The 24,080-nt window shown below is 41.9% G+C and overlaps 1 protein-coding gene across 15 annotated transcripts in view; it reads left to right on the plus strand.

Annotated features, from left to right (window-relative positions):
- The window catches only part of adgrb2 (adhesion G protein-coupled receptor B2), a 215,220-nt gene extending 199,364 nt beyond the window's left edge, over nucleotides 1–15,856 (plus strand). For 9 of the 15 annotated variants that reach the window (XM_034891459.1, XM_034891461.1, XM_034891460.1 and 6 more), the window contains 4 exons: nucleotides 1,389–1,424; nucleotides 3,398–3,511; nucleotides 12,973–13,026; nucleotides 14,450–15,856. In XM_034891459.1, coding sequence (XP_034747350.1) covers nucleotides 1,389–1,424; nucleotides 3,398–3,511; nucleotides 12,973–13,026; nucleotides 14,450–14,626 — 381 coding nt within the window. In that variant the 3' untranslated portion in view covers nucleotides 14,627–15,856. Of the gene's footprint in view, nucleotides 1–1,388; nucleotides 1,425–3,397; nucleotides 3,512–5,740; nucleotides 5,823–10,171; nucleotides 10,936–12,972; nucleotides 13,027–14,449 lie in introns of those variants that run through there. The other 6 variants (XR_004659264.1, XM_034891466.1, XM_034891464.1 and 3 more) reach the window with 6 other exon arrangements.
- The last annotated feature ends 8,224 nt before the right edge of the window (nucleotides 15,857–24,080 follow it).

Here is a 24,080-nt window from a genome sequence, read left to right on the forward strand (position 1 = left end):
ATCAGAAGAGCTTCGAGTGCACTCATGAGTACCAACAAAAAAAAACAGAATCTGCAGAGAAACCTGCGGGATGTAATTTACTGCTATAATTTCACCCTGTTTGAATATGCCTGATTTGGAGATGGATATCAGAGCGTGGCTCTCAAGATTAAATCACAGCAGTGTTTTACCCCCCAATTCAAACATGGAGATGCATAATGGAGGGATCACACAAATGTACTCGCAGTGTTCATTTCACTGTCGATTATTTCTTAGAGGCTTGTAAATTTAAACTCTAAATGATCTCGTCAAGGCGGAAGAAAGGTTCACAGGGCATATTATTCTATCATCATAGAAAGTGCCGCAGGGAGTATTGAAATATGAATGAGTTTCTCCATAGGACTAATGTTGGCTGTACGGGTCAAGTTGTTGTATTATTTACTGAAATAATGAAAAACTAGTGTGTGACTGTGGTTGCCTACAGGACTATCATGCCATCATAACAGCAAATCACACCAGGATTTCATGAATTTTGAATGAGTGAGTAAATTACTTATAATGACTGCTTTATGTGTGTCGCCACCAAAACATGCAATATACATGCATATGTATATGCATGTTGCGTGCCTTCCATATTACAAAGCACACTGAATCACGGAATTTCTCTATCTAAGGTAAGGATTCCTCTGTAGGTAATGGAATTGTGTTTTATGAGCAGCAGAAGTCACAAAGTAAATAGGACATCTCAGAGAAACTCAGCTCGCTATCTGTTTGCATCTCTTTACCTTTCAAAACCTTGGCTGCCATAGCATCCGATCAGCAACTTTGCCCTTTTAAAGAACAAATTTAGCTTTTAACTAACTGTGGAGAGCAGCTCCTTTCACTGCCAAAATGCAAATCTGGCAGACAGCTAGAGCCAAATAGAAAGTCAGAGATGGAATGAAATGCAATGCAATGTCAGGGCCAGATGAGTTGGAAATGTCTGCAGCTGTTAAACTGGAGGCTTGTGTGCCACGCGGCTATAGCTGCAGAGGCACTTAAGAGGGCAGTGGTGGTGTCCAAGCAAGATTAGAGGATGAATACCATTCCTCATATGTTTGTTGCAGCTCTTTTAATCGTAATGTCTCCTACAAATTCATCAAAAATAGCAAAGGGGATGATTTATTCTGGGGCTTTTAACTTCACTAATCTCATTACATTGAAATAGAGCGAATCATTTGCTTTTTGTTAGAATATCTATCGTGTGAGGCAGCCAGTGCATATTAGCTTTCCTTTTGTTACTGAACAATTGCACTGAGAGATCCACAGACAGACTGAGATTGAGAGGTCTTGAGTTCACTAGTAGTGGAGGGGTTGGTCATTGATGCTTTCTTCTCTCCCCCTGCCCCCCGTCCCCCGTCCTCTTCCAGAGGAAAAGAGTACGGTACTCTGAGCTGGACTTTGAGGTAAGATCTCGGACCTCATCCCCTGTCATCAGCCTGTCTCTGCTTTCTTGTGCTTCTGCCAGGACTTGAGTAACGCATAGAGGAGCAAAAAGCACTGCTAAATCCCTCCCTTCGCACCTGTGTCTCCCTTGCATTTAGAACTATGAACTGTTTCAGACCTACCTCATGTAGTATGCTGTTTCTCCAACATTGGCCTTTTTTAAATCTGTCTTAACAATTGATGTGTCATTAAAAGAAAAACATTCCACTGACATGTGCAATTAAATCAAACAGCACTGCCATGTCATTGTGGAGATCCTGGTTGAAGAAACAGCAAAGTAGAGTGCTTCTTGTGTCTGAATGAATACAAGTAATGGGTCAACACATATGTGGCCATAGTTGATTGGCTGTTAGAACGACAGGGGTTGACACTGTGTGAGTTTGTCTGTGTTAGATTGACCTGGGTGTCTTGTGGATCTCCAGTCTCTAGCAACGTTAAAATAGCTCTCTTTGCATTGCTGTATTTTGTTGTTGTTGTGAGAATTCAGTTTTATTTAGACCGTTGCAAAGACTGGACATTCACTTTTCACCATAAAGATGTATCTTTCATATAGAGGGTATGTATAGGGATGAGCTACTAACTGACTATGGCTGATTGTTTTACTTAACTGGCAAATTTACTAGAGAGTCATTTGTGGCCGCTGCATGAATTTAGCACAAGGAGATTGGCTTTCCTGGAAATGAACTCTTTTCTCATGAATTGACTATTGACTTTTGAGAAAGAGGTTGATGTAGAAGTACCACTTATATAGCGTGTGTGTACACTTCCATGATTCAATGGAAGGTAAACCCATTTTCACGTTTTTTTTTTTTCTTCAATTGAGTTTACTCATCCTTTAGACCATCAGACATTTACTTTATACATATACTGTATATGCTCTATAAACTACAACTTTAATCATAACAGTTTTAAACTTAATTAATAATATAGTCTTTAAGTCAAAATAATAAATTTCTTAAAACGTAAAGGAGTTCTCCATAAGTGATGACATTATACAACATTAAAACTTGGTAGTACTTATTGTACTAAGAAAACTGAACTTTAATAAAATCATTAGAGTTCCCCTGTAAAAGAATGCTTTATTTTAAAGTTTATGAAGATCACTTACAGGAGGTTTCATTGGACGTTGATTATGACCAAAAACCATATGACTCAGACAAGGAAAAGTAAAGACGTAGCAGCAAAAAGGAAGGAACTTATAGCACCTTCTTAGCCGAGCAGAGATGAGAGTGCCCACTCTGGAGTAATTGGAGCCAGTGCTAAGCGCCAGTCCTGGCCGGTAAGTGTGCGGTTGTGAGTGCTGGCGTCTTGCCCCTGTGTCACTTTCAACCGAGCAAGCTGCTTTGACGATTAGCTACTGCAGAGCAGCTCCAGCACTGCCCATTAGCACAGTGACACAACTGCAGTGGCACTGACAAATGCAGTTTGCTGTCTGAGAATTAAAGATCTGGGTTTAGCTGCCCTCTAGACAGACATATTCAGAACACAGCCAAGGCTGTTTTTGTCAAATAGCCTCTTACTAGGGTGAGAGTTAAATTCCACGGCCTTCTTTTAGACGTTTAATGAGTAAGACAAATTCCAGAGTTAACAGGAGCTCCAGCTAGCAGGCTTCAGTCAGGAACAATGGCATTTCTGTCATTCTGTCATTTTCACCAAGTTTTCACTTAAATGAATCCTCCACAACACTATTAGTTGCTGAATTCTTAAAGACAGAGGAAGTGGATGATGTATGAGCATGAGCCAGCAATCAATCGATCTGTGGGCGTCACTTCTCTTAACTCCTTTTCACGGCTGCTGTCACTGCAGTCCTTAAGCCTTTTACCCATTCCCGTTCCCCCTGCCAGCCCCTATATTGCCCCCCCCCCTTCTTTTTGCTATTTTTTTTGTTTCCATTTGGTTCATTTTTGCTGTCCCTTCCTTTCTTCCCTTCCAGAAAGTGATGCACACTCGCAAAAGACATTCTGAGCTGTACCATGAGCTCAACCACTCGTCCAAGTTCCACACCATAGACAGGTATAGCAGGGACCCAGCCATGTCCTCATTCAAGGTAAGACCATTGCCCAAACGCGGGATGGGAACCCGTTGTACCCATGCACCTCCACCCCTTACGCACTTTGTCACAACCTTAAAACCCCACCCCTTAACACTAAAGAACTGATACTGGAAAGCAAATGAAAGCAAACTTTCGCACAGATCAAAATTGCACTAGCATGCTTCACAGAATCAGCAATAGTGTTTATTTGTATTGAAATTTGATTCACTCAGTGTTGTACCTATTAATATAACTTTGACTTTAGCACATGGTATTATTAGCTTTTTTTTTTACTGTAAATGTCTTTTTAACCGGCTTGAATTGGCCTGAAATTAATTTATTCTCACTTGTGGTTGGTGCCTTATTAAATACCTGTCAAAACAGTTGATCACATGCGCTATTAGATGAGGGATAATCAATCCTGGCCCTATCCTAGTTCTGCAATTTAATACCTGTGAATCTATTTCGTACTCTTACCAAATCATCTCACTATAACACATTTGTGCCTTTGTCTATGCCTGTTTCACACTGGTGTGTGTGTGTTTGTGTCCGTCCGTCCGTCGGCTGCTTGGGTGGGCACCTGTGTGCATGAGACACAGACGCATCTTTAAATCATTAATAATCCATTAGCAGCAGACGACAGAGTCCCTGCTTGCTCTCCACTGACCTTCAACGGGCCAGTTTCATTACGATATGAACACACACGCACATGCTCGCACTCCCCTCATCTGCGGCGCTTTAGTGCGTAGAGCCGTGATGAGTTAGCCAACCTTGATAGGTGTACTTTCCCCTGGCATTGGCGCCATTCTGGTTCACATCTAATTTACACTGCCAGTAGAGGAATAGAGGCCAGCCTGACATCTCTCATATTCCCCATGCCATGTAGCCACACACATACTCTACACACACACACACACACACACACACACACACACACACACACACACACACACACATACACAAACGCACTGCCATTTCCCAATGCCAGACCGGCGGCCTTTTCCTTCCCTATTCATTTAGCCAACGTCTTGATCAAGATTTTCAGAAGCGTTGGCTGACTCCCTATTAATTAATGCCAAGCAAATATTTTATGGAAGAGAAAAAAAATGGCACGCTGCTTGGAAAGGCATCAGCCATATATTAGAAGTGTGTGGTTCCTAACTGTTGCACTGTGGAATGCTAATGCATCTCACAGGGTGTGGAGGTGTGCTTTGAGATTATGCCCAAATGGAAAAGGAATGGAAGCCCGCCCACAAATAATACATAGGCTATATCTAAGCTAATTAAGACAAATTGAAACTTAAATTTCCCTTGGGTTAATGACGTCATATAAGTTATGAAGTAAAAGGGGCTGCATAGATATGGTTTACTTATCCATATCCATTATGTTAAAAGTAAGTAGGCAGTTCACTTAACTGTGAATAATTACACGGATAATGCTATCAGTGTCGGGCATTTGACAGGACCCAGCTTGAGTTCAGCACTGCCGTTGTCAACATCTCACTTTAAGAGTCAACCTCAGACACGGACATGCTGACTATACAGTAATTATGGAAATGAGAAGGGTGTGTGCGTTGGTATGCATGTCCGTACACTTGCATATCAGAGTGCCTACATGTGTGGTTGCATGCATCCTCTGTGCCTTGTTGTAGGCAAGAGTGTATGTGTGTGTGTGTCTGTGTCCTTTTGTTACTTTTCATTTGTGTGTTTATCTGTTTGAATCACATACACTGTGTTTAGGAGACAGTTACTGCATGATTAATGATATAATTGTTTCATATTAACTTTAATAACCTCCTTTCTATGGGATATAACAGACGTTGACAGGGATTTTCCCGTATACTATATGATTGCTGTGATTAAATAACAAACATAATTGCATTGCTCTAGGATTTCTTCTCAAGGATGGATACCCAAAGTACAGTGGAAGTTGATACTCTCCCTTAACTTAATACGGCCAATTGACTTGGTCTCTTAGGGCCGGGTGTATTGAGCATATCACCTTTAAATGATGAGGGAGGTTAGCCAGTTCCAGGCAAAACTAGTAGAAGAAAAATCCTCACTTACCTGTAACGATGAGTCCTCTACCTCTGGCATTGATCACTCAAAAGCTCATTAACCCTTCTGAGTTTTGCAGGCCTCCCTCTCTCTTTTAAAGTGCATAAATAGTAAATAGTGTTTTAACAGACCCTAAACAACTTTTAATCCCTTCTAACCTCTGCGGCCGTTGTTCGCCCACCACAGGTCCCCCCTCCCCCACCACCGAGGCACAACACAGAGCCATCACTAGTGCGCAGAACGTCTCTTGTTTACAAAGAAAGTCAACGTAAGACATACTAAATCCTGCTTAAACCTCGTGCAGTAGAGCCCTCTTAACTCATTCTAAGGCGGATGAGTGGATGTACTACATGTCAGTGAATACCATAGTTTGCCACTGTATGTACTGTGTTTCCATGCTGTAAAAATGTACATTTCACATGTAATTGACTGTTCGCTGAACCTCTCCCCCGATCATACTTTAGCAACTGGAACTAGGCACGGCAGACCTGTCAAGCTTTAGATTCTTTCACAAGCTGAAGTGGTGTGCGTTGGTCTGTAGTAAGAGCAATACTCAATGTTGAAAGAGCCGAAGGAGTTGTCTTTCTGTCTAGCCTCTAGAAATGTAATGAACAGATTAATATGTTTATCTACTCCAAGCTGCCATCATTAGTACGCCAGGCTATCTGGCTTACTACGTACATTAACTGAGCGTTACTTTAGGCCAATAAGCGCGTCCTTAATTTGTGTGTTAAAAATGTTAACGTTAACGCTAGCCTTATTAACTAGCTATAGGTGATAAAATACGAAGACCGACCAGACACTGAAAGAACTTGACAGCTGCCATCTGAAAATGAGAAACCGGCTTATGTCTAACCGCCTTTTCAAGAACTAACAATAATTTTGATGGTAAATCTGCCATCGTTGTCATGGTAAACTGCATATGTGCCTTGCGAGAATGGATAGCTTGACGTGTAGCAACACTAACTAAGGGTGGTGGGGTTAAGCGGTCACAGTCAATTTAGAGTAATGTACCCTATACTTATAGCATGACTTGCTAAAGTAAGTCTTTCACGTAAAAGCCTATTTCAAGACCAAAATCATTCATAGTTGGTCAGACAGACAGTGTCAAAACTATAAGCTCACTCCATGTAGCTGCTCATCTACTACCAGCGCTGTCTTGTAGTGAAGTGACTGTATTTAATGAGCCTAAATATTAGATGCTCTCCTAGTGGTGTGGTAACAGTTTGGTGCATCACAGCTTGTACCCCCTGTGCTTCTGCATTCATTTAATGAATGCTTATTCCCCTTCCCTCATCAACTCCCATACAAATCCATACTGAAATATATGATCTGGAATCTCTATAAACAGGGAGATTGATTTGTAAGGTGGTCTGATGCGGGACTGGATTTATCTACCATGACATAATTTTTTCAGATCTCATTTTGTTATTGTTTACCTCTTTTGGGCATTCATGTGGCGTCACTGTGTGGTGTGACAATCTACACATTCATTGTTCCTATTCCAGTGCCTGAATTAAACGTTATGACCCAAACACCATAACCCAGTGATAAATCAGTTCATAAAGACAATGACCTATCCAAACCGCTTTATAATCACCTCATAAACCATGACACTCATAAACTAGCTCATTGACACTAAAATAGGACCAAACATGATGCACTTTGTATGGGTGCTGGTGAGAGAAATAGCACAAAGGATTATACGGTCAGAAGAGCTATGATCCATGTTGCTTCTCTGGAAAGGTAGGATCTCAGTGTTCAAGAGATGAGTGGATATCAGAAAATGTCCCACACACAAACTTTTCTTTTTTCTACTTTCACATTTTATCCAATTTTATGTTCAAGTGAAGTAGGCTTAAAGTGGTCTTGGCCATTACATGTGCCATCTCATATAGAATCTCTTGATTTCTGCTGTGCTTGTCTTTCCTTGTCACTCCAAACCACTATTTGCATACTTTTGTTGACTCTGTATTGCCCGGTTACCAGTTATTCCTTGTATGTACCACACTAATAGAGGTTTTTATGACTGTTATGTGATGTCGCAAGTATTACGTGTAATAGATGGAAAAGAGGGGAAGATGTGACCGGATAGGAGGTGGATGCAGACGCTATTTTACAAGACTCCCATCAACCTCAATGTAAAAAATCATCATGTCTGTCTTTTCTATGAGGCTGCTGAGGATAATGGAGCCATTCCTGTAGTCTGAAAAGACATTAACATGTCTCTCATTGTTACATATTCTGTTTTTAAGAAGAAAGAACATACAAGTGACCTTTTAAAATCTAACCTACTGATAAACTAGCAAAGGTCAGTTGCATGCTGTGAGACACACATACATTTCTCCTGCCGGTTCCAGTCATCTGTGTGCATGTTAATGCAGTAAGATGCATAGCAACTCTTATGCATACAGAATTGGGGCCAGTTGCAGAGGCTAATTGGGATTGATAGTAGATTCTTCGGTATTATTTTTGCGGTATTGAAATCACAACAACGGCTTCTGACTTCGTCTCAAGTGTGGTATAGATACAGTTGCCCCCATACTAGAATATATTTAGAGGTAACACTTGTATTAAACTCTGTTGAAGTGGATAGAAAGTGGGCCGTTTTCATTGTGTCTCTCATGACTGAGACAGGAGACAAATGGAGTCAGCGGAGTTACTAAGCGACCGAGTAGTGTAGTGACTATGTAACAAAGCATGCATTAGAAATACTGTGCACACTAATGTTAAGATTACGAACAGTGTCTTGGCCTCGGTCAGTACGGAGTGTTGTTTTTTTATCCTCTCCGCAGGGTTCAGAAGGTTATAACACAAATCTGCATGCAAGCCCATTGAAGTGGTGTTCCTCTCTGTGTGTAGGATGGACGCTGTGTGTTTGTGAGAGAGAGATAGTTTGCACTGCGTAATGGCCTTGCGGATGCATTTTTTAGCTCTCAAATGGGATATATTTCTATCCTGTCTGCTGTGTTCTTGATTAAATGAAGCGTGCTTGGCTTCCCTCTCCAGATAGAGAGCGAGGAGTTGTGCTCCACGCAGTGGGATGGAGAAAAAGACAAAGGAAACAAGTGCTGTACTTTGTTCTGATTTCACTCATGCTAGATCAGAGCGGGGACAGCAAGAAACATTTTCAGATTATTAAAGATGTATTTGCAATTCAATCTAAATGGTTGGCTGTAGGCGTTTGTTTGAATTCTGTGATGAAATCCTATCTACGAGGCTGCATATGGAAACACTTATGATATATTCTGAAATGGTTCTTCCATTACCTTGCCCCATAAAAGAGAGGTGAGACCTAAGGTGCTTTCTTTAAGCCTCCACAGTTAACATTAGTTGCTGTTATTGATATTCCAGCATGTTTTTAGGCCACTGAATGGAATTGTAGCCAAGGTAGTGTGTATGCTTTGAAGATGTCTCGTGTGAAATGAAGATGTATAATTTGAAATGACAAAAGACTCAATTTATTGTTGATTCAGTTAGGGCAATTTGCCTGCACTTGCAGACCCTGTCTTGATAGTCAATTTTCTGGCATTAAGCTGAGGGGCTTCAATTTCACATTTCAGCAATAAAGCAAGTCCTCCCCTCTTCTTCCTTGTTGTATCTCATTCCCCCCTCTATTCATCCTCACAGCCTGACATTTTCTCTCCTGCCGTCTCCCATCGTTTTCTCATTTCTCCCTCTAAACTCAGCCCTCGTGGCACGTTTGAGGCACTAATTGAATAATTAATTCCTGTCATTAGCTTGTTTTTAATTATTTCCTTGCCCCCTTCTCTTTGCCGAGTATAAACTCATCAACTGTTTTCATCCTTCCACACAAATTGCCCATGAAAACTGAGGGCTGGCGGAGTGTAGCTTCAGCACACTGGCTCTATCAGTGGCTCTTAATGAGCCCATGCGGAACAAGCCTAACACTGGCTTTGTGCACCAAGAGGCACAATTCTAATTTAGCTCATTTAGTGTCCTTGGGCCAATTAAAGGGAGGTGAAAAGGGCCGAATCGCTAGCTGGAACTGTTTTCTCCATAGGAGCGCTGGCATTGGATTGCATTGCGCTGCATCGCACAGGCCCAGACACACTGTCTGATTGCTCGTTTGTTTGCAATGTGTTGCACTAATGGAATTTATTTGCCCTACATTCTCCAGATTTGGCTCCTTTGAAAGACTATATTATTTGTGACACAGATTCCTTCCCAGCTAGGGGGTAAATGGTCCTAAAGACTGCTGTGCCCAGTTAGTGTTTGTTTCTGTGCCCCCTGATCAGTTATGCCAGCGTTGAATAGGCAATTTTGGATCATTATCTTGATGATATAATGAAATAAATACACATAAAAACCTTGACATAGTCCAGTTCTGGTTCAATGACCCAAAGCCCACTGACAGCTGCGACACTACCGTCATGTTCTGGTATCCACTCAGTCTACTCTCGTGTTGTTTGACGTTGTTTTCATTTTCCTCATGTATAAATGTGATTTAAGTTTGTTTCACCTGAGCCTCACACTCAGTGTATGTCTTTTCTTTGCCTTACTGCCACATTTTATTGATTTGTTTTTTTGTTTCCTGTTTTATGTCCTTTGTTGGCTGTCTGGGCCTTGTGTTGCATGCTTGTTGTCATGTCCCAGTTTGAATGTAGCCAGACTGTCAGCAGAACCATGGGCATCCAAGTCAACAAAGGTAAAGTTAATCCACTTACCCACAACCACCTGTCCTCTCCCTTCCTCCCCCTAAGACAGCTTGCCACATTGCTCACCTACATCTAGACACAATTTCCATTCCATGGTCCAAATGAGGAGGAATCTGAGTGGCAGAGAGTGGGCCTCATCCTCCAAAAGTGTAGCAGAGGCTTCTTCTTTACATGCCTGTGCAGTAGCATCTTTTTGGAGAATATGTGCTATCCCAACAAACACCCCTTCACCTAGCTGTGTCATGCTTGCAACTTGTACATTGCCTGAAACTTCAAATATTGGGTTATTCGGCAAGAATCTTTTAACTTGCGACTGTCACTTTAACCAGTGATGGACATTGTATTTGGGGTCACAGTAGCTCCATTTGCCCCTGCTGTGCATGCAAAAGTATCATTTAAATGTATTATTATTTAAAGTAAAATAATAATTACTTTATCATACACCTATGATTCTTCTTTAAAAGATTTAGGTACGGTATCAGTGAACAAAAGTCCTTAATACCAGTTCCATGCAAACACTGATGGTGCACAAACTGCCCTTAGTGGTTAATTATTTGAATCAGGGTTGATGCTTTGAATGCTGATAGGGCAGAAATATAAAGGCACTTATGGTGATTGCAACTCACCAGAAACCAGTCTGTCAGCCAAAAAGCCCATAACAGATGAATGATGAACAGATGAACCAGTCGCCCGACCCTGACATCTTTGGCTTTCTGCATGTGTTTCACATGACAGACGAAATAAAAGAGAGAAGAAGAATGACGGAATAATGACAAGGACAGCAGAGATGGACAGATTCAATTCAATTCAATTTTATTTATAGTATCAATTCATAACAAGAGTTATCTCAAGACACTATACATATAGACCACACTCCAGAATTTACAAGGACTCAACAGTTCTAGTAGTTTCCTCCAGAGCAAGCAACAGTGCGACAGTGGCGAGGAAAAACTTCCTTTTAGGCAGAAACCTCGGTCAGACCCAGGCTCTTGGTAGGCGGTGTCTGACGGGCCGGTTGGGGTAAGATAATATATATAATTATATAAAAAGATAAATAATATCTAGTGATAGATAAAGCTAGATTAGTTTAATTGAAGGTCTACATTTATTTTTATCAGTTGGGACAATGATGGATACCAGTGGGCAAACGCTTTGAGTTCCTTTCCAAAACAATGTGGCTGAGGTCTAATTCTTACATCTCTTCCTCATCCTCCTCCTGATCAACAGAGGAGGGAGGTGTGTTTGGAGCCAGGAGTCCTCTGTAGCTTTGTATCATACTATAAGCCTGCCCCCTTTTTAGTGGTCCAAATGAATGTGTGTACCTGTACACCTCTCAAATATTCGTTTCACTGGTTAATAATATGTCCAAACTCTTATTTTACTGGGACTTTAAAGTATCAAACGGTGCTATACTAATTGCTAATTTAAACACGTGGGCTAAGCTATAAAGCACACTAACTATGGCAGTACATCATGACAACCCCCAGCAATGTGTTTACAAAGCAACACACCAATGTCTTAGGGCTGTCTTTTGCCACACACACACACAGTCAATACATCCAATATTAGCCAAGTCGTTGGAGCGACTAAACGGACGTAGTTTCCGCCCAGACGTTAGGCAGACTGAGATAGCAAGTACAAATTATATGACACACCCCTCCTCCCAATACCAAACGTCTCATGACGCACGCGTAACTGTTCAGATCTGCCGGCCAGTCATACCAATCGGACAGCTTGACCAAACACTACAGGACTTTTCTGTTTTGGTGCACTGGTGTCGCTGGAATCATCAGAAGCTCCCACACCAACCATCCAACTAGGAAAGCACCCGATACTTCAGAACACCTGTACACGTTGGACTGAAAACAGCAACCATACAGCAGCAAACCATAAGCAGCAGTATGCTTTAAAAAAAGAAGAAGAACAAAATAATACAGGGAACTTAAAAACCCTATAGAAAACTGCAGTGGTACAGCAGGGGGAAGTACGGTTTATGTGTTAAAGCCAGAGGCGGAACATACAGAGTCAGCAATGTCCACTTTATAGCCTGGCTTTAACTATTTTATGTGTTGTGTTAACACATACAGTATAAAATCAATAATGCAGATAGTGTAGATAGCATTTCTATGGACTAGATAACCGGAATCGTTATCCACTTTCAACATTATTTAGAAAACATGAGCTCCAAAGCCTCTAGCACTGCACAGCAGATTCACTGCTTTAAGAATCAGATTACTCAACGCCCACATGCCATCCTTGCTTTTATCCCCACAGTAGTTGTAGTTGCTTAGTGGTGTGTAGCGTGTAGAGTCCTTTAGTCACTCTGCCCTTGCTTTGTCCCTTTCTCTCTAAGCGTTGACAGGTTAGGATGGTAAAAGCACTGCCTGTTCCAACACGGTTGGATAATGTGTGCGTACCTATGCTCACATTGAGCTTTTGCTCCATTGTTTCTGTTCATGAGTGTGTGCTGTGAGTGTGTACACATGTCATATTTTGTCACGAGAGAGCTGGTGAGCGGGATTGAGAGATGGAGTGAGAGAGAAGGGGTAAGGTGCAAAGCACAAAGCAACAACTGCCTGATCACCTGCTGAAGGTGTGGGAACAATGCTATTGTTTCAGGGCAGAGTTGTCAGTGACTCTGATTCCCCACCCCCACCCCCACCCCTTCTGCTCTCTGGTTCCTTTCCTCTCCCTTGTCACCCCCTTCCTCTTCTTCTCCCTACCATTTCATCACCACAGAGGGAAAAGCGATGGAGCATTTCTTCTGCCGGAGGTGAAAAGAACTCGTCGAGTGTAAGTAGAGGGGTTCTTGGCAGAGCGAGAGGGGGAAAGAGAGAGATGAGATGGAGCTTTTTGGCAAGGCAGAGATGGTGAGAGGGAATGGATAGACACGCAGTTGCAGCACAATCGCGTTAGCCTAGACTCCCAGGGATAAAGTTGGGCTTAACTGCAGCATTACCCACACTCCTGCATTACAAAATGTTCCTTCGCCAGCATTTAGCATGCAAATTGGCTCCCAGAGTATGCCTTTTGTATTCATCTTACCAACTGTCAGGCTGTGACGCAGGGAGAATGATAATCAGGCAGATATTGCCCCCTAGTGCTCTGGCGACAATCATCACACTGCAAGGGGGGGAAGGGAGAGCTGTGTTACTGCAGATCAATGACACTTGTGTGTGTGTGTGTGGGGGGGGACGCTCTGTCGGATGTTGAATTAGTTATGCCTGTTGGAATAGGCACATATAGCGCTCATTTTAGGATGTGTTGAACTGCAAGATATACTCTGTGAACATTCAGCTCCATGAAGTCCAAAAAACTCTGCTGCAGCTATGCCCATCATGTCAGTGAAAAGCAACACAATTAGTCTGTTTTGTTCTAGGTTTTTTGTCTTTGTGTGTTTTGCTTCACCAAGAGTCATCTGGGCCAGCGATCCTTCATGGTTTTCCCAGCTCGTTCATGCAAAATCTTTATCTTGGCGAAGATAATTAGTCTGATTTGAATAACGTATCTGATGCATAATGTTACCTATAATTTACTTTTAGCTAATCCCCCAACATGTATTTTTCACGCATGATGGGAACATATTTGGACCACATTCACGTCCATCATGGGAGGTTTCATCATCGGATACTTTTATCAGTCTAAAAATTCACTGATTGGCAGATGTGGGCGATAAAGAGGACAGGTATCATAGTTATTGTTTTTGATGATAGAAAAAAGAAAGGTGCCTTAAACTACAGGTATGTGTGGTCCTGCTGATTAAATCACTTCTAAGAAATTACACTGTGTGTGTGTGTGTGTGTGTGTCTGTGTGTGTGTGTCAGTTAGTTAGTTAGGGCGGAAGACTTGAAAAATTTAAAATGAAAAAAGACTTTTGGGGTGTGGCGTTAGAAAGAAGGGAGATTACCAGATTTAAGTTTTTTTAAGTCAATCATTTTTTTCAAGGTAATATTGCTATTTGTCTTTTATTTTATTTAAATTAAGTTTGCTTAATCTAACTTCTCGTGTTTTTTTGCCCTGTCAGACAACACATCGGTGATGCATAAAGAACAAAATGGTGTTCAAAACCATTGAAATGTACCCAGTTCTTATGAAACCAGGATGTCCCTTTAACTTTAGAATGAGTTGTTGTTTTTTCCCTACGCCTACGTGGTGCCTTCACATGCGCTTATTTTTCCTTACATGGCCATTTTCCTTTGTCCTCCTTCTGAATCAGGACAAGTCCCCCCCGGAGGACCAGAGCTCCTGGGATAGGTTCAAAAACATGACCCCCGAGCTGTCCATCGTGCCTGGGGAGCAAAAGGACCGGATGGAGCTGCACAATAAGAACTGGGACTCCTCCTCGGCTAACACGCCCGACTCGTCTGAGGGAGACTTCCAGACTGAAGTGTGATGACACACTCTCACACACACACACACACACACACACACACACACACACACACACACACTCAGTTGAATACACTCGCGCTCATTGCAGAGGCAGACTTCTGAAAAGCTATACATAAGTACATGATTTCTCTCAAAGATCTCCCACACACTGCTCCCCACCTCCTGCAACGTGCTCCTGTTGGATCCCATACTGTATTTGTTTACTGCTGCTGAGGACAGACATGGAAAGAAGACTGTTCTAACCTATATTTTCGCAAAGACTATTGTAAAGAAAGAACAGGGGCTTGACACGTCTGGGACTGAAGACATTTTTTAAATGAACTTAAAAGAAAATATGAAAAACTTATTTCTGAGAAAAGAAATGTCTTGATTTTATTCTGGAGAAAAAAAAAAATCTTTCAGTTGTTTGATTTGGGGAGGGGGGGGGAAGAAGAAGAATATGTCTTTACTGTTGAGTTTTTTTTTATAGCAAGGGGGAAAAAAAATCTCGCTGAGGTTTCTCACACTGGTAGCCCCCCCTAGGCACGCTTTCATTTATTTCTTTTTCCATTCTAATGGATGATGGAAGTTTCTCTGTCTTTACTTTTTGTATTTAAAGTTTTTTTCTTGTCATTTTGGACGGAGAGGGGATGGGGGACGGGGGGAGAGCTGGTCATTGATATGTGCCATCCTCGCTGCTTTTTTCAGGTTCCAGTTCAACAATCCCATCCATCCATTCCTCTCACACCCTCTGTGTCAACACTGTATTCCTCCTTATTTGTGTATTTTCTATGGTTTAGTTAAAAAAAAAATGTCCTCCTCTATGGTTTGAAACTTTTAATGAAAAAAAGAATACGATTGAAACAACTGTTCAAGAAGAATTGATTTATTTTCAGACTGGTTTGATTTCTGCTTCAGCTGCCTTTTTTTCATTTCCTGTGAGAATTAACCCATGTGGAACTTCTTCACAAAAAGATTCAGGACACACACAGCACATAAACGGGAGCTTACTTTCTGAGGTAATGTGTGCCGCATGTTATCCACCCACGAGGGAAAAGGCTAGTGATCGTCATGCAGATTTTGCATCTCCTTCCCTTTTTTTTTTTCTCTCCCAGTACTTGGAGATAAAAGCCTTTTAAAGATTGCAGCATCTGAATCTGTTTCAGCCATCACCAATCACAGTGAAAAAGAGAATATCTCAGTCATTTTCAACCCAAATGTAATCTGTGCGAGCTCTGTTTAGCATCTCTCATTCTGCAAAAGTACGCTTATGCCGCCGAGTGAAATATCAATCGGTTTAGTGGCTGGTTGCTCTTTTCCTGTAAGTGAGGGAACGTTGTTAGCTTCACATGACATGAGGTTTTTCAAGCAAATGTGTCAAACCTGATACAACCTGAGCCAAATAGTCTTCTTCTTTCCAAGAACCCCATCATGGATTTAAAGAGAAACTTGCCTTCCTTTGCTTTTGTCTGTTCCCTCCTTCTCGTTTCCCCTTCTCCTGCTGTCCTCCCAGCGTTGTGCTACAATGTTAGCAGTGAAGCCAGATGTTTAATTTCTCCTCATGGATCTCTGTCAGTGTGATTGCATCCTGCCCTTGTGATCGCGGCAGAAAGAGAGAGTGGAATAGAAAGACAGAGAGGTTACAAGGCTACAAGGTGGCAAACTGAAGAGGAAAACCAGTGGCGATGCTACCTGCATGACATTCTAGATCTATACTTCTATCGCTACGAGAACCACCAGCTTCCTGTCGTTGCTACGTAAGCACATCAGCCCTCCGAACACCAACAGAGTCCAGGATGAAGTCTGTAGATGGCTCTGTCACTTTTTTGTCTCTGTCCGAAGCAGCTCGCATTAATCAACAGTTTTTAGAAAGAGATGAGAGACAATTTAGGGAGAGAAAAGAAAATGGTAGCCACGGGATGAAGATCCGAAAAATATATTTGACTAGAAAGCTAGAGGCATGCAAAGATGCAGAGTAAGAAGGGCGAGGGCTCAAAACAGTAAGCATCCGGGGATGGCGATTTGTCCTGACATTTTCTAATTCAGCCCTCAAACCATCTGTTATAAGATCCCTACTGTGGTGGTAGAGCGGCACGGCGCAGATGGTGAGATGAGTGCGGCCCTGCTAACCTTTCAAGCTAATCAGCCGATAGGGGAACCTACACCCTGCTCGCTCTCGGAGGAGCCAGATAGGTTCGGCCCCCAGGTTACAGAGCGTAGGTCACATTCACCTCACCTTCCGTGAGGTTTGAGATCCCGATCTACTCTACAGTGTGTCCAGACATGAGAAATAAGCCCGTCTGAGTACACACCCTGTCCATGGGTGTTAATCTATAGCAGAGGAAAACATTTGTCTCAGGGGAAACAGATTTGACCTTTACACAGACACCTTAGGTTTTTATTTATAAAAGTGAACATTTTAGAGAGAATGCTCAAGATGAGTTCGCTACAAAGCCTTGTTCCCATGGTAACTTAGGAATGGGATGTGGAGAAAGACAAAGAAATTTGAATGTTGGTTTGATTTGAGCGCATAAGATTTTTTTCATTTACCTCATCAGTTGTTGAGCTTTTTTTTGTTTTGAACAGTATGACAGGGTTCTCTTCAGTGAGGGCTGGTTTTTAGGTTTCCATCTTCAGGAACGGTAAGTGAGATGCTGCTTGATTGATTGAGACTGTGAGTGAGATGTCTGACCGATCAACACAACTAAGGATCATCTTACACTTTTAGTCATCTTTTCTATGATAGGCCATGGTCGTGATGCGAATGCTAACTTATGAAGTTGATGGTAAGAGTATGTTAGGATGTCATGCTGTGATCCTTTGTGTCGAAAGCCTGCTCATAAAGAAATATGAAAATCAGGCCAAGCCAATGTACAAGTTAAGGTGGATACCTGCTCTAAACCCTACTACCTACTCTTCACCTTTCGATGCTTAGGTGTTAAACCACTGCTACACCCATCTGACATTCCCATCGATTTAATACTAAAACCCCTCTCTTTCCTTTTTGTCTCTCATTTTTGTTCTTTTTATACATACGATTGTACAAAGTAGTCCTCTAATGTTTTCATAGTGTCTTTTTATATGAAAATAAATTTTCAAATATATCTGTCTCATATGTGCATACGGGCTGCTTCAAGGGCATCTGTGGATGAGAACAACTAGGCTCTTTCTTGATCTGCAGTGTACTCCCAATCCCATGTTTTCATATCACTCGGGGTGTTGAGCATTACCCATAAGCATTGAAGCTTAACTGTGACCAATCAGAGGCCCCGCCGGTCAATCTTAAAATGTAAAAGGAGCATTTCTGTAGGTTCTGAAGTCATGTTGCACTGGAATAACCAAGAGGTGGAATGTCAACTCAAAGTAATTATTTCATTAAACATGTATAAACTTTGAGTGATATTTCTGCTAATAACAATCCTTTCAAAATGGTTTTTCCCCAAAATGTTTTTTTTTAATGTAACATGTCAAAAAAAAATAGTCGCAGTGGACAGGCTTTGATAGTCCAGTCAGCGCTGCTGGAATGAAGGAACAAGAAGCACGAGATAACACCGTGTGAATGCCTTAGTCATTCCACATTTGCCCTCCAAAGGGGCTTATGGGTAATTAAGTGTGGATGAATCTTCCTGTGAAGCTACCATCACACCCTAGAGTAAGGCCACAAACTGGAACTTTCTCAAGGGAGTGTAAGGGATGAGAGAGAGGTCAAAGGAGAGGGAAAATAGAGAGGCCAGACACAAGCAGAAATGCATGGTGACAGAGTAAAGGCAAGGAGGCAGCTGTTCACATTACCCCTGGCAGTAGAGTCACAGGGATTAGAGTGGCTCCTGGTTAGTTTCCCCTGAGGATTCTGGGTAATTAAGTGTGGTACTGGTGTGTCACAAGTAACCTATGGAGAGACCCTGCTGACAAATAATATAGGGAGACAAATTGAACAGTGGACGGTCATAAGTTGGTGGCAAGACAACATTTTTCAGCTTGACTGAGGCTGTGTCCACCAGGAATCTCTGTTAGTGCTGCCTTTTGCTTTATTTACAATAAAGACAGGGCACGCTATTGAGTGTTCCTGACAGCGCTGGGAGGAAAGCATGTTTTAGTGCTCAGAACAGCAAGTCCTAAAAGTTTTATATTGCTGAGTTGATCACAAGAGCAATGGAAAGATTTCCACTGTGGCTTTTTTTAATTGTGACGCAGCAGAACATGAAGCATCAGACTTCCCATGCATAGTCAAACGGATCTGATTCTTTTTTGTGTGTGTTGTGGCTAGATTCCGTAGCAAGCACTTATTGTTGTAATGTTTTTTCTTGTTATTCCCAGGAATCACTGCACAGAACGCTCGCCAGTATTGTGATTTCACCCCTTAAACAACCTGGCAGGGCCACAATACTCACTAAGGTACATTCTGCATCATTCCCTAATCATGTGACCTTGTCTTGCACAGGGCTCCTGTGTCTAATCTAGTTTTAAGACCTTTATTGGTGTTTATATTTTACCTCGCATGGTGCGTATTTCAACATAAAGCTGTGTTTTTTAAAATGCTATCACAAACTAATTGACATTCAGAAAACCTGGGCCACGAGGTGTTCCAGCATAGCTGCTGTGTGCACTGTACTTGAAGGAGACCGGGAGGACACATGGGACATACTGTACTGCAGGAGGGGGGGCTTTGCCCGAGAGCCTCCTGGGAAGTTAATCCAGCTATGATCAGATATCTGTAATGAAATAAAAACTGTATTATCTGTTCAGTTACCACTTTTTCTTCAGTACTTTAGCAACTATACAAAGGCCGGAATAACTGAAAATGATCTGTTCTCCTAAAAAGTAATGGTTGTAACGGGTGAATTGGTGTTGGCGGATTATACACACACACACACACACACACACTCCTGCGGTGCCGTAGTCACTGGTGTAACGCTGTTTTGGAACGTTATTTCTGTCTGATGCTTCGCCCTCTGTAACTGTTGTCAATGTTATGGTTGTTAGTTTTTTTTCTTGATGACATGTTTAAAACGGTGCCTTTGTGTGTTTACTTCAAATTTGTACTTGTGTTTGCCCAATTAGCTACTTACTAGCCTTTATCCCCGTATCATTTACGGGATTGTAATGGTGTTGCCGGGCGTTCCGGCGGATGTCCCTCTTTTTTGGGCAGAAGTCCATCACCTTCCGCTTTCTTTGTGTTGTCGTTCTGACGTTGAGTCGATTCGGTAAACATCCTCTGAGCTATTACTGACAATTAAAATATGTTTATCATTTTTTTTGGGGGGGGGGAGAGATTATCATCACACTCCAGAGCTTGCCTCTTTACATGCTTATGTCCCATCAAAACAAGTTCCTTCCCAGAGGCATCGTACCTGCGTCCAGCGCCCAAGACAAGTGTGATAGGTTTAAAGAAATGCCAATAATGCAAAACATGTTTTTCTCCTATCCCCAAATGTTGTGTGGACTAGTCAGACCTACCCCTACCCTGGAGATAGGTCAGGCAATGCAAGACTAGTAGTCAGGCAATGCAAGACTAGTAGTGTAACTATTTATGTATTTCATATGATGGATGCATGAGAGCGGCTCAGTTGCGTATGAAGCCATCAGGGAGATGCTTCCGCACTGCGTGGCCCATAGAGCAGGTGGAGATAGCTACTTCCGGTTTAGCGCTCAGCTAAATTGGATGGGTATATACTTTATAACGATTTAATCTTGCAGTTTTTCTATGCTTTCCAAATATCATAGGACTGAATGGATCAAATCCTCATAGTGAAATTGGTTATTTCTTGTGTGTTGTCACGCTAAAAAACATGTGTCTTCTGATTTACAGATGTCTCTTTCCCCATGTAAGTCTTTGAGGAAAATATTTTGTTTAGGCCAGAGGGCATCACATGATAGGCAGGGATGTGCCATTCCACTATGTTCCATTTGTTTCAAAGCCTGACGCACTTTTCTTTGCTTTCTGGAGGCCTGTTTCAGACCCCTTCATAAAGATTGCATGGAAACATGGAATAACAGTAAGAAAAGGTATGAAAATGTGATCCTTCCAAGTTTGTCCTTAAGACAGCACTTCTCTAGAGTCATGGTGCCATTTTACAGGGGTCCTTATGTTGTCTGGGGGATAGACAATGCCCTAAAGACCAAAAGCAGAGGGAAAAGCCAGTTCTGCAGTCAGTGCCACAGATTACATAAACATCCTAACATGATTGCAGCTTTCCTTTGAGATCTGTAGCTATTTTATACGGTAATGCACAAAGGTCTGAAAAATCTGCAAAATCTGCAATCTGAAGTGTGAGAGCTAGTAAACATTGACAATTTCAGACAAAAGCTGGGAAAAACACCAACGAAAACACTAAAAGTACCTGGTGGACAAGGCCTCAGGCTGTTTTGACTCAGCAGTGAGATAATTTTGAGTGAGAGCACAGGGAGATGGAGAGTGAGAACGACAAAGACTAGCAAGCAAAATGATAACACAAACAGAACAAATACCAAATGGAGGACAAACAAAGAGCACCCTTAGTGACAGTGTGAGCTGCCTTGGGAGCATGCCACAACCTGAGTGAGTGGAATGACATGTCTAACTTTGACACTGCAATAAAGTGAAAGTGTGCAGGGCATGCAGGGATGAAGTGTGTGTCCTGAGACAGGGAACAGTGAAAATCCATTGCTGTAATGGTTGTAGCGTGTCTAGCTGTCCCTCTTTGGTGGCTGACAGATGGTTCTGTCCCACAGGCTCTGATGCCAAGCTGCTCAGAAAGGACACTGAGAGTGAAGCAGACTGGCAGATTAGAAGGGAAGATGGTGTGGACAAAGCCAGAGTGGACAGGGGCGCAGACAAAAGTACAGATTAGACGCAATGGTTATGTTGATGACTTTTCCTTGAGGTTATTACGCAAAGGATAAGATCGCATAGTAAACTGAGTCACCTGAAATGTCTAAACCAAAGTCCTTAATGGGCCTTTGGACAATACCATAGACATCTTATTTCTGATGTTTGACTAAATAGCTTATTCCCATCTGTGCTGTTATGGAACAGATCCCCAACTGCTTCGTAATGCCAACATTTCAGTTTTGGCCCAGTTCTTTGGTGCTGATGGCACAGCCAGACTCCTCGATTGCCTGTCCACAATGGCATTAGATCCGTATGAAATGCCCTTGCTGTTCCTTAACCAAATTATGGATCTGCTAATCCATTGAGTGTTTTAGTCATACTGTCCAGGATAAAACACAAGTGTCCTTTGACACTTTGAGGGGGATTTATTCAGAGCTAAGGTAAAGGACTCATTGAAGCTTCTTTTGGCTCCACCAAGCTATCTCCACAAAGCACTCTTCACATATCATGGCAACCTACATTTAGTCCAAATGAATTGCCTCTCCACGCTGCCAAGGGCTTCTCGAAACACTGGCATAATTCAGTGGTAGGCTTAAACTAATGCAATCTACCACAGCCTCTCTCACACGCCGAGAGATGCAGCGCCTGAGACTTTGCTGCATGTTTAACAGCTACTTAAAACCAAGAAAAGAACACAGGAAGAGTCTGTGCAGGCAGCTTTATACCTCTAGGCTATTTGCAGGAAGACATGGTGTAGGAGATACGCTGACAGGGACAGGGAGGTGAGGAGTCGTGATGTGCCCCCACAAGAGTCTGAGTAATGAGACAGCCAAGCCGGCCTCTCGAACTCTAACTGTCCAATAGCGGTCAGTAGTGAGGAGTCCAAGTGAGGGCAACCACCTCCAGACCTCCCACATGTCATTCTTTTTATCTGTGTGTGTGTGTTTGTGTGTGTGTGTGTCCACTTGCAATTCTTTCCGTTCCCAGGATGGCCAGTCTTAGTCTTTAATTATCTTTATGTTCATGACATAGATTGTCACACAGTTACGTTATTTAAAGAAAGGCATTATCAAAAGGAAAGGTCTTCAGCCTTGATTTGAAAGAATTGAGAGTAGCTTCGGACTTGCAGTTTTCTGGTAGTTGGTTCCAGATATGTGGTGCATAAAAAGTGACTGCTTCCCCTGGTTAGTTTTGACACTGAGGACAGAAAGCAGACGTGTCCCAGTCAACCTAAGCGGTCGGGGTGGTTCATAACGTAGCAGCTGATTAGAAATGTCTTTTACATTTTGGACCGTTTAGTGCTTTAGAAACCAACACAAAGTATTTTGAAACATACATAATTAAGCTAGACTACTTGAGAGTCCTGGCCATGTATTTACAAAGAAAAATCAAACAAAATTAGAATTTTTCCAAAATGTTACTACTTTTCCTGCTTATAAAAGCATTAAATACAGGACATCTGCTTTTGGACTCCACAGTGTACCTTTAAGTTCCGTAGCCTCAGCAGATAATCATTTGTGCTAGGGAAATAATGGAGCATTTCAACAATATGTAGATTCTGGAGCTTTCCTGGAATAAATCATAAACAAATTATCCAGTTCTGTCTTGGCACCAATCTTTTTGGAACTTGGACTAGATATTTTCTTGTCTTCTTTTTAAATTTCCGCGTGCGTGCATATTCATGTACATACTTAACCAAAAATACCACATTAACACTATCACCAACATGCAGACAACATAGGTTGGAGCCCTCATTATCACTTCACCTCCTTTATATCCCTCTGCTGTATTCTCGTAGATAAAGCTCCGAGCCCTTAAAGAGTGGCCTGACATAAAAGCCGGTTGTGTTCTGGGACACCATCTCACCCATGAAGGAGTGGAATATTATTTGATCCCACTCAAAGAGCCTCTCTGTACCAAGGCAACACACACACACACACACACAGACAGACACCCGTCTTGGCAGAGTGTTGGTATGGCATCTGTCACAAACATGAGCATTTGTAAATAGACAGTTGTGTGTGTGTGTGTGTGTGTGAGATTTGTGATGTATTTTAATGTGTCACAATCATAACTGTGTCTCACTGTATAAAACCCGTTAATAAGTTCCCAAATTGCCTAACTAATATATTTTTAAATACAAATATAAATCTCACATTATGTGTGCAATTTTTTCCACAGGGCCTTTAAGGTACAATTGCTATGTTGTACTGCTTTAAGGTCCCTCGACTTTAATTAACACAGGTTAAAAGGACTCAGCTAGCCAGATAAATGTAGGTGCTTGAAATTTGAAATCAAAGTAATTATGCCATTTGTTAAATATTACTGACATGTATTTGGGTGGACATTCGTAGTGTTTTTGTTTGTGTGTAGAAAAGGCCGATTACTTTAGCTAATGTTAGCTTCCTACAATATCTACCAAGGTAATTAGCTAGCTGATGAATTTTGTATTCATCCATGCCATTAAGACTAAGCATGCCTCTTTCCTCGCCCCTTATATAACAGATGAATCACTGCGACTTACCAAAGAGAAACCTGCATTACCACTGCCTGAGCTAAGGCTTTACTTTTAAAGTAACCCTGAATGTCATCTTCAAACTGACTCAGGCTGTTAAACCAAAAAATATTAAAATGAACACAAATAGAAGATATCTTCTTTTTTCCA

This window comes from Etheostoma cragini, chromosome 14 (assembly GCF_013103735.1).
Source record: "Etheostoma cragini isolate CJK2018 chromosome 14, CSU_Ecrag_1.0, whole genome shotgun sequence".
In the NCBI taxonomy this organism is placed as follows: domain Eukaryota; kingdom Metazoa; phylum Chordata; class Actinopteri; order Perciformes; family Percidae; genus Etheostoma; species Etheostoma cragini.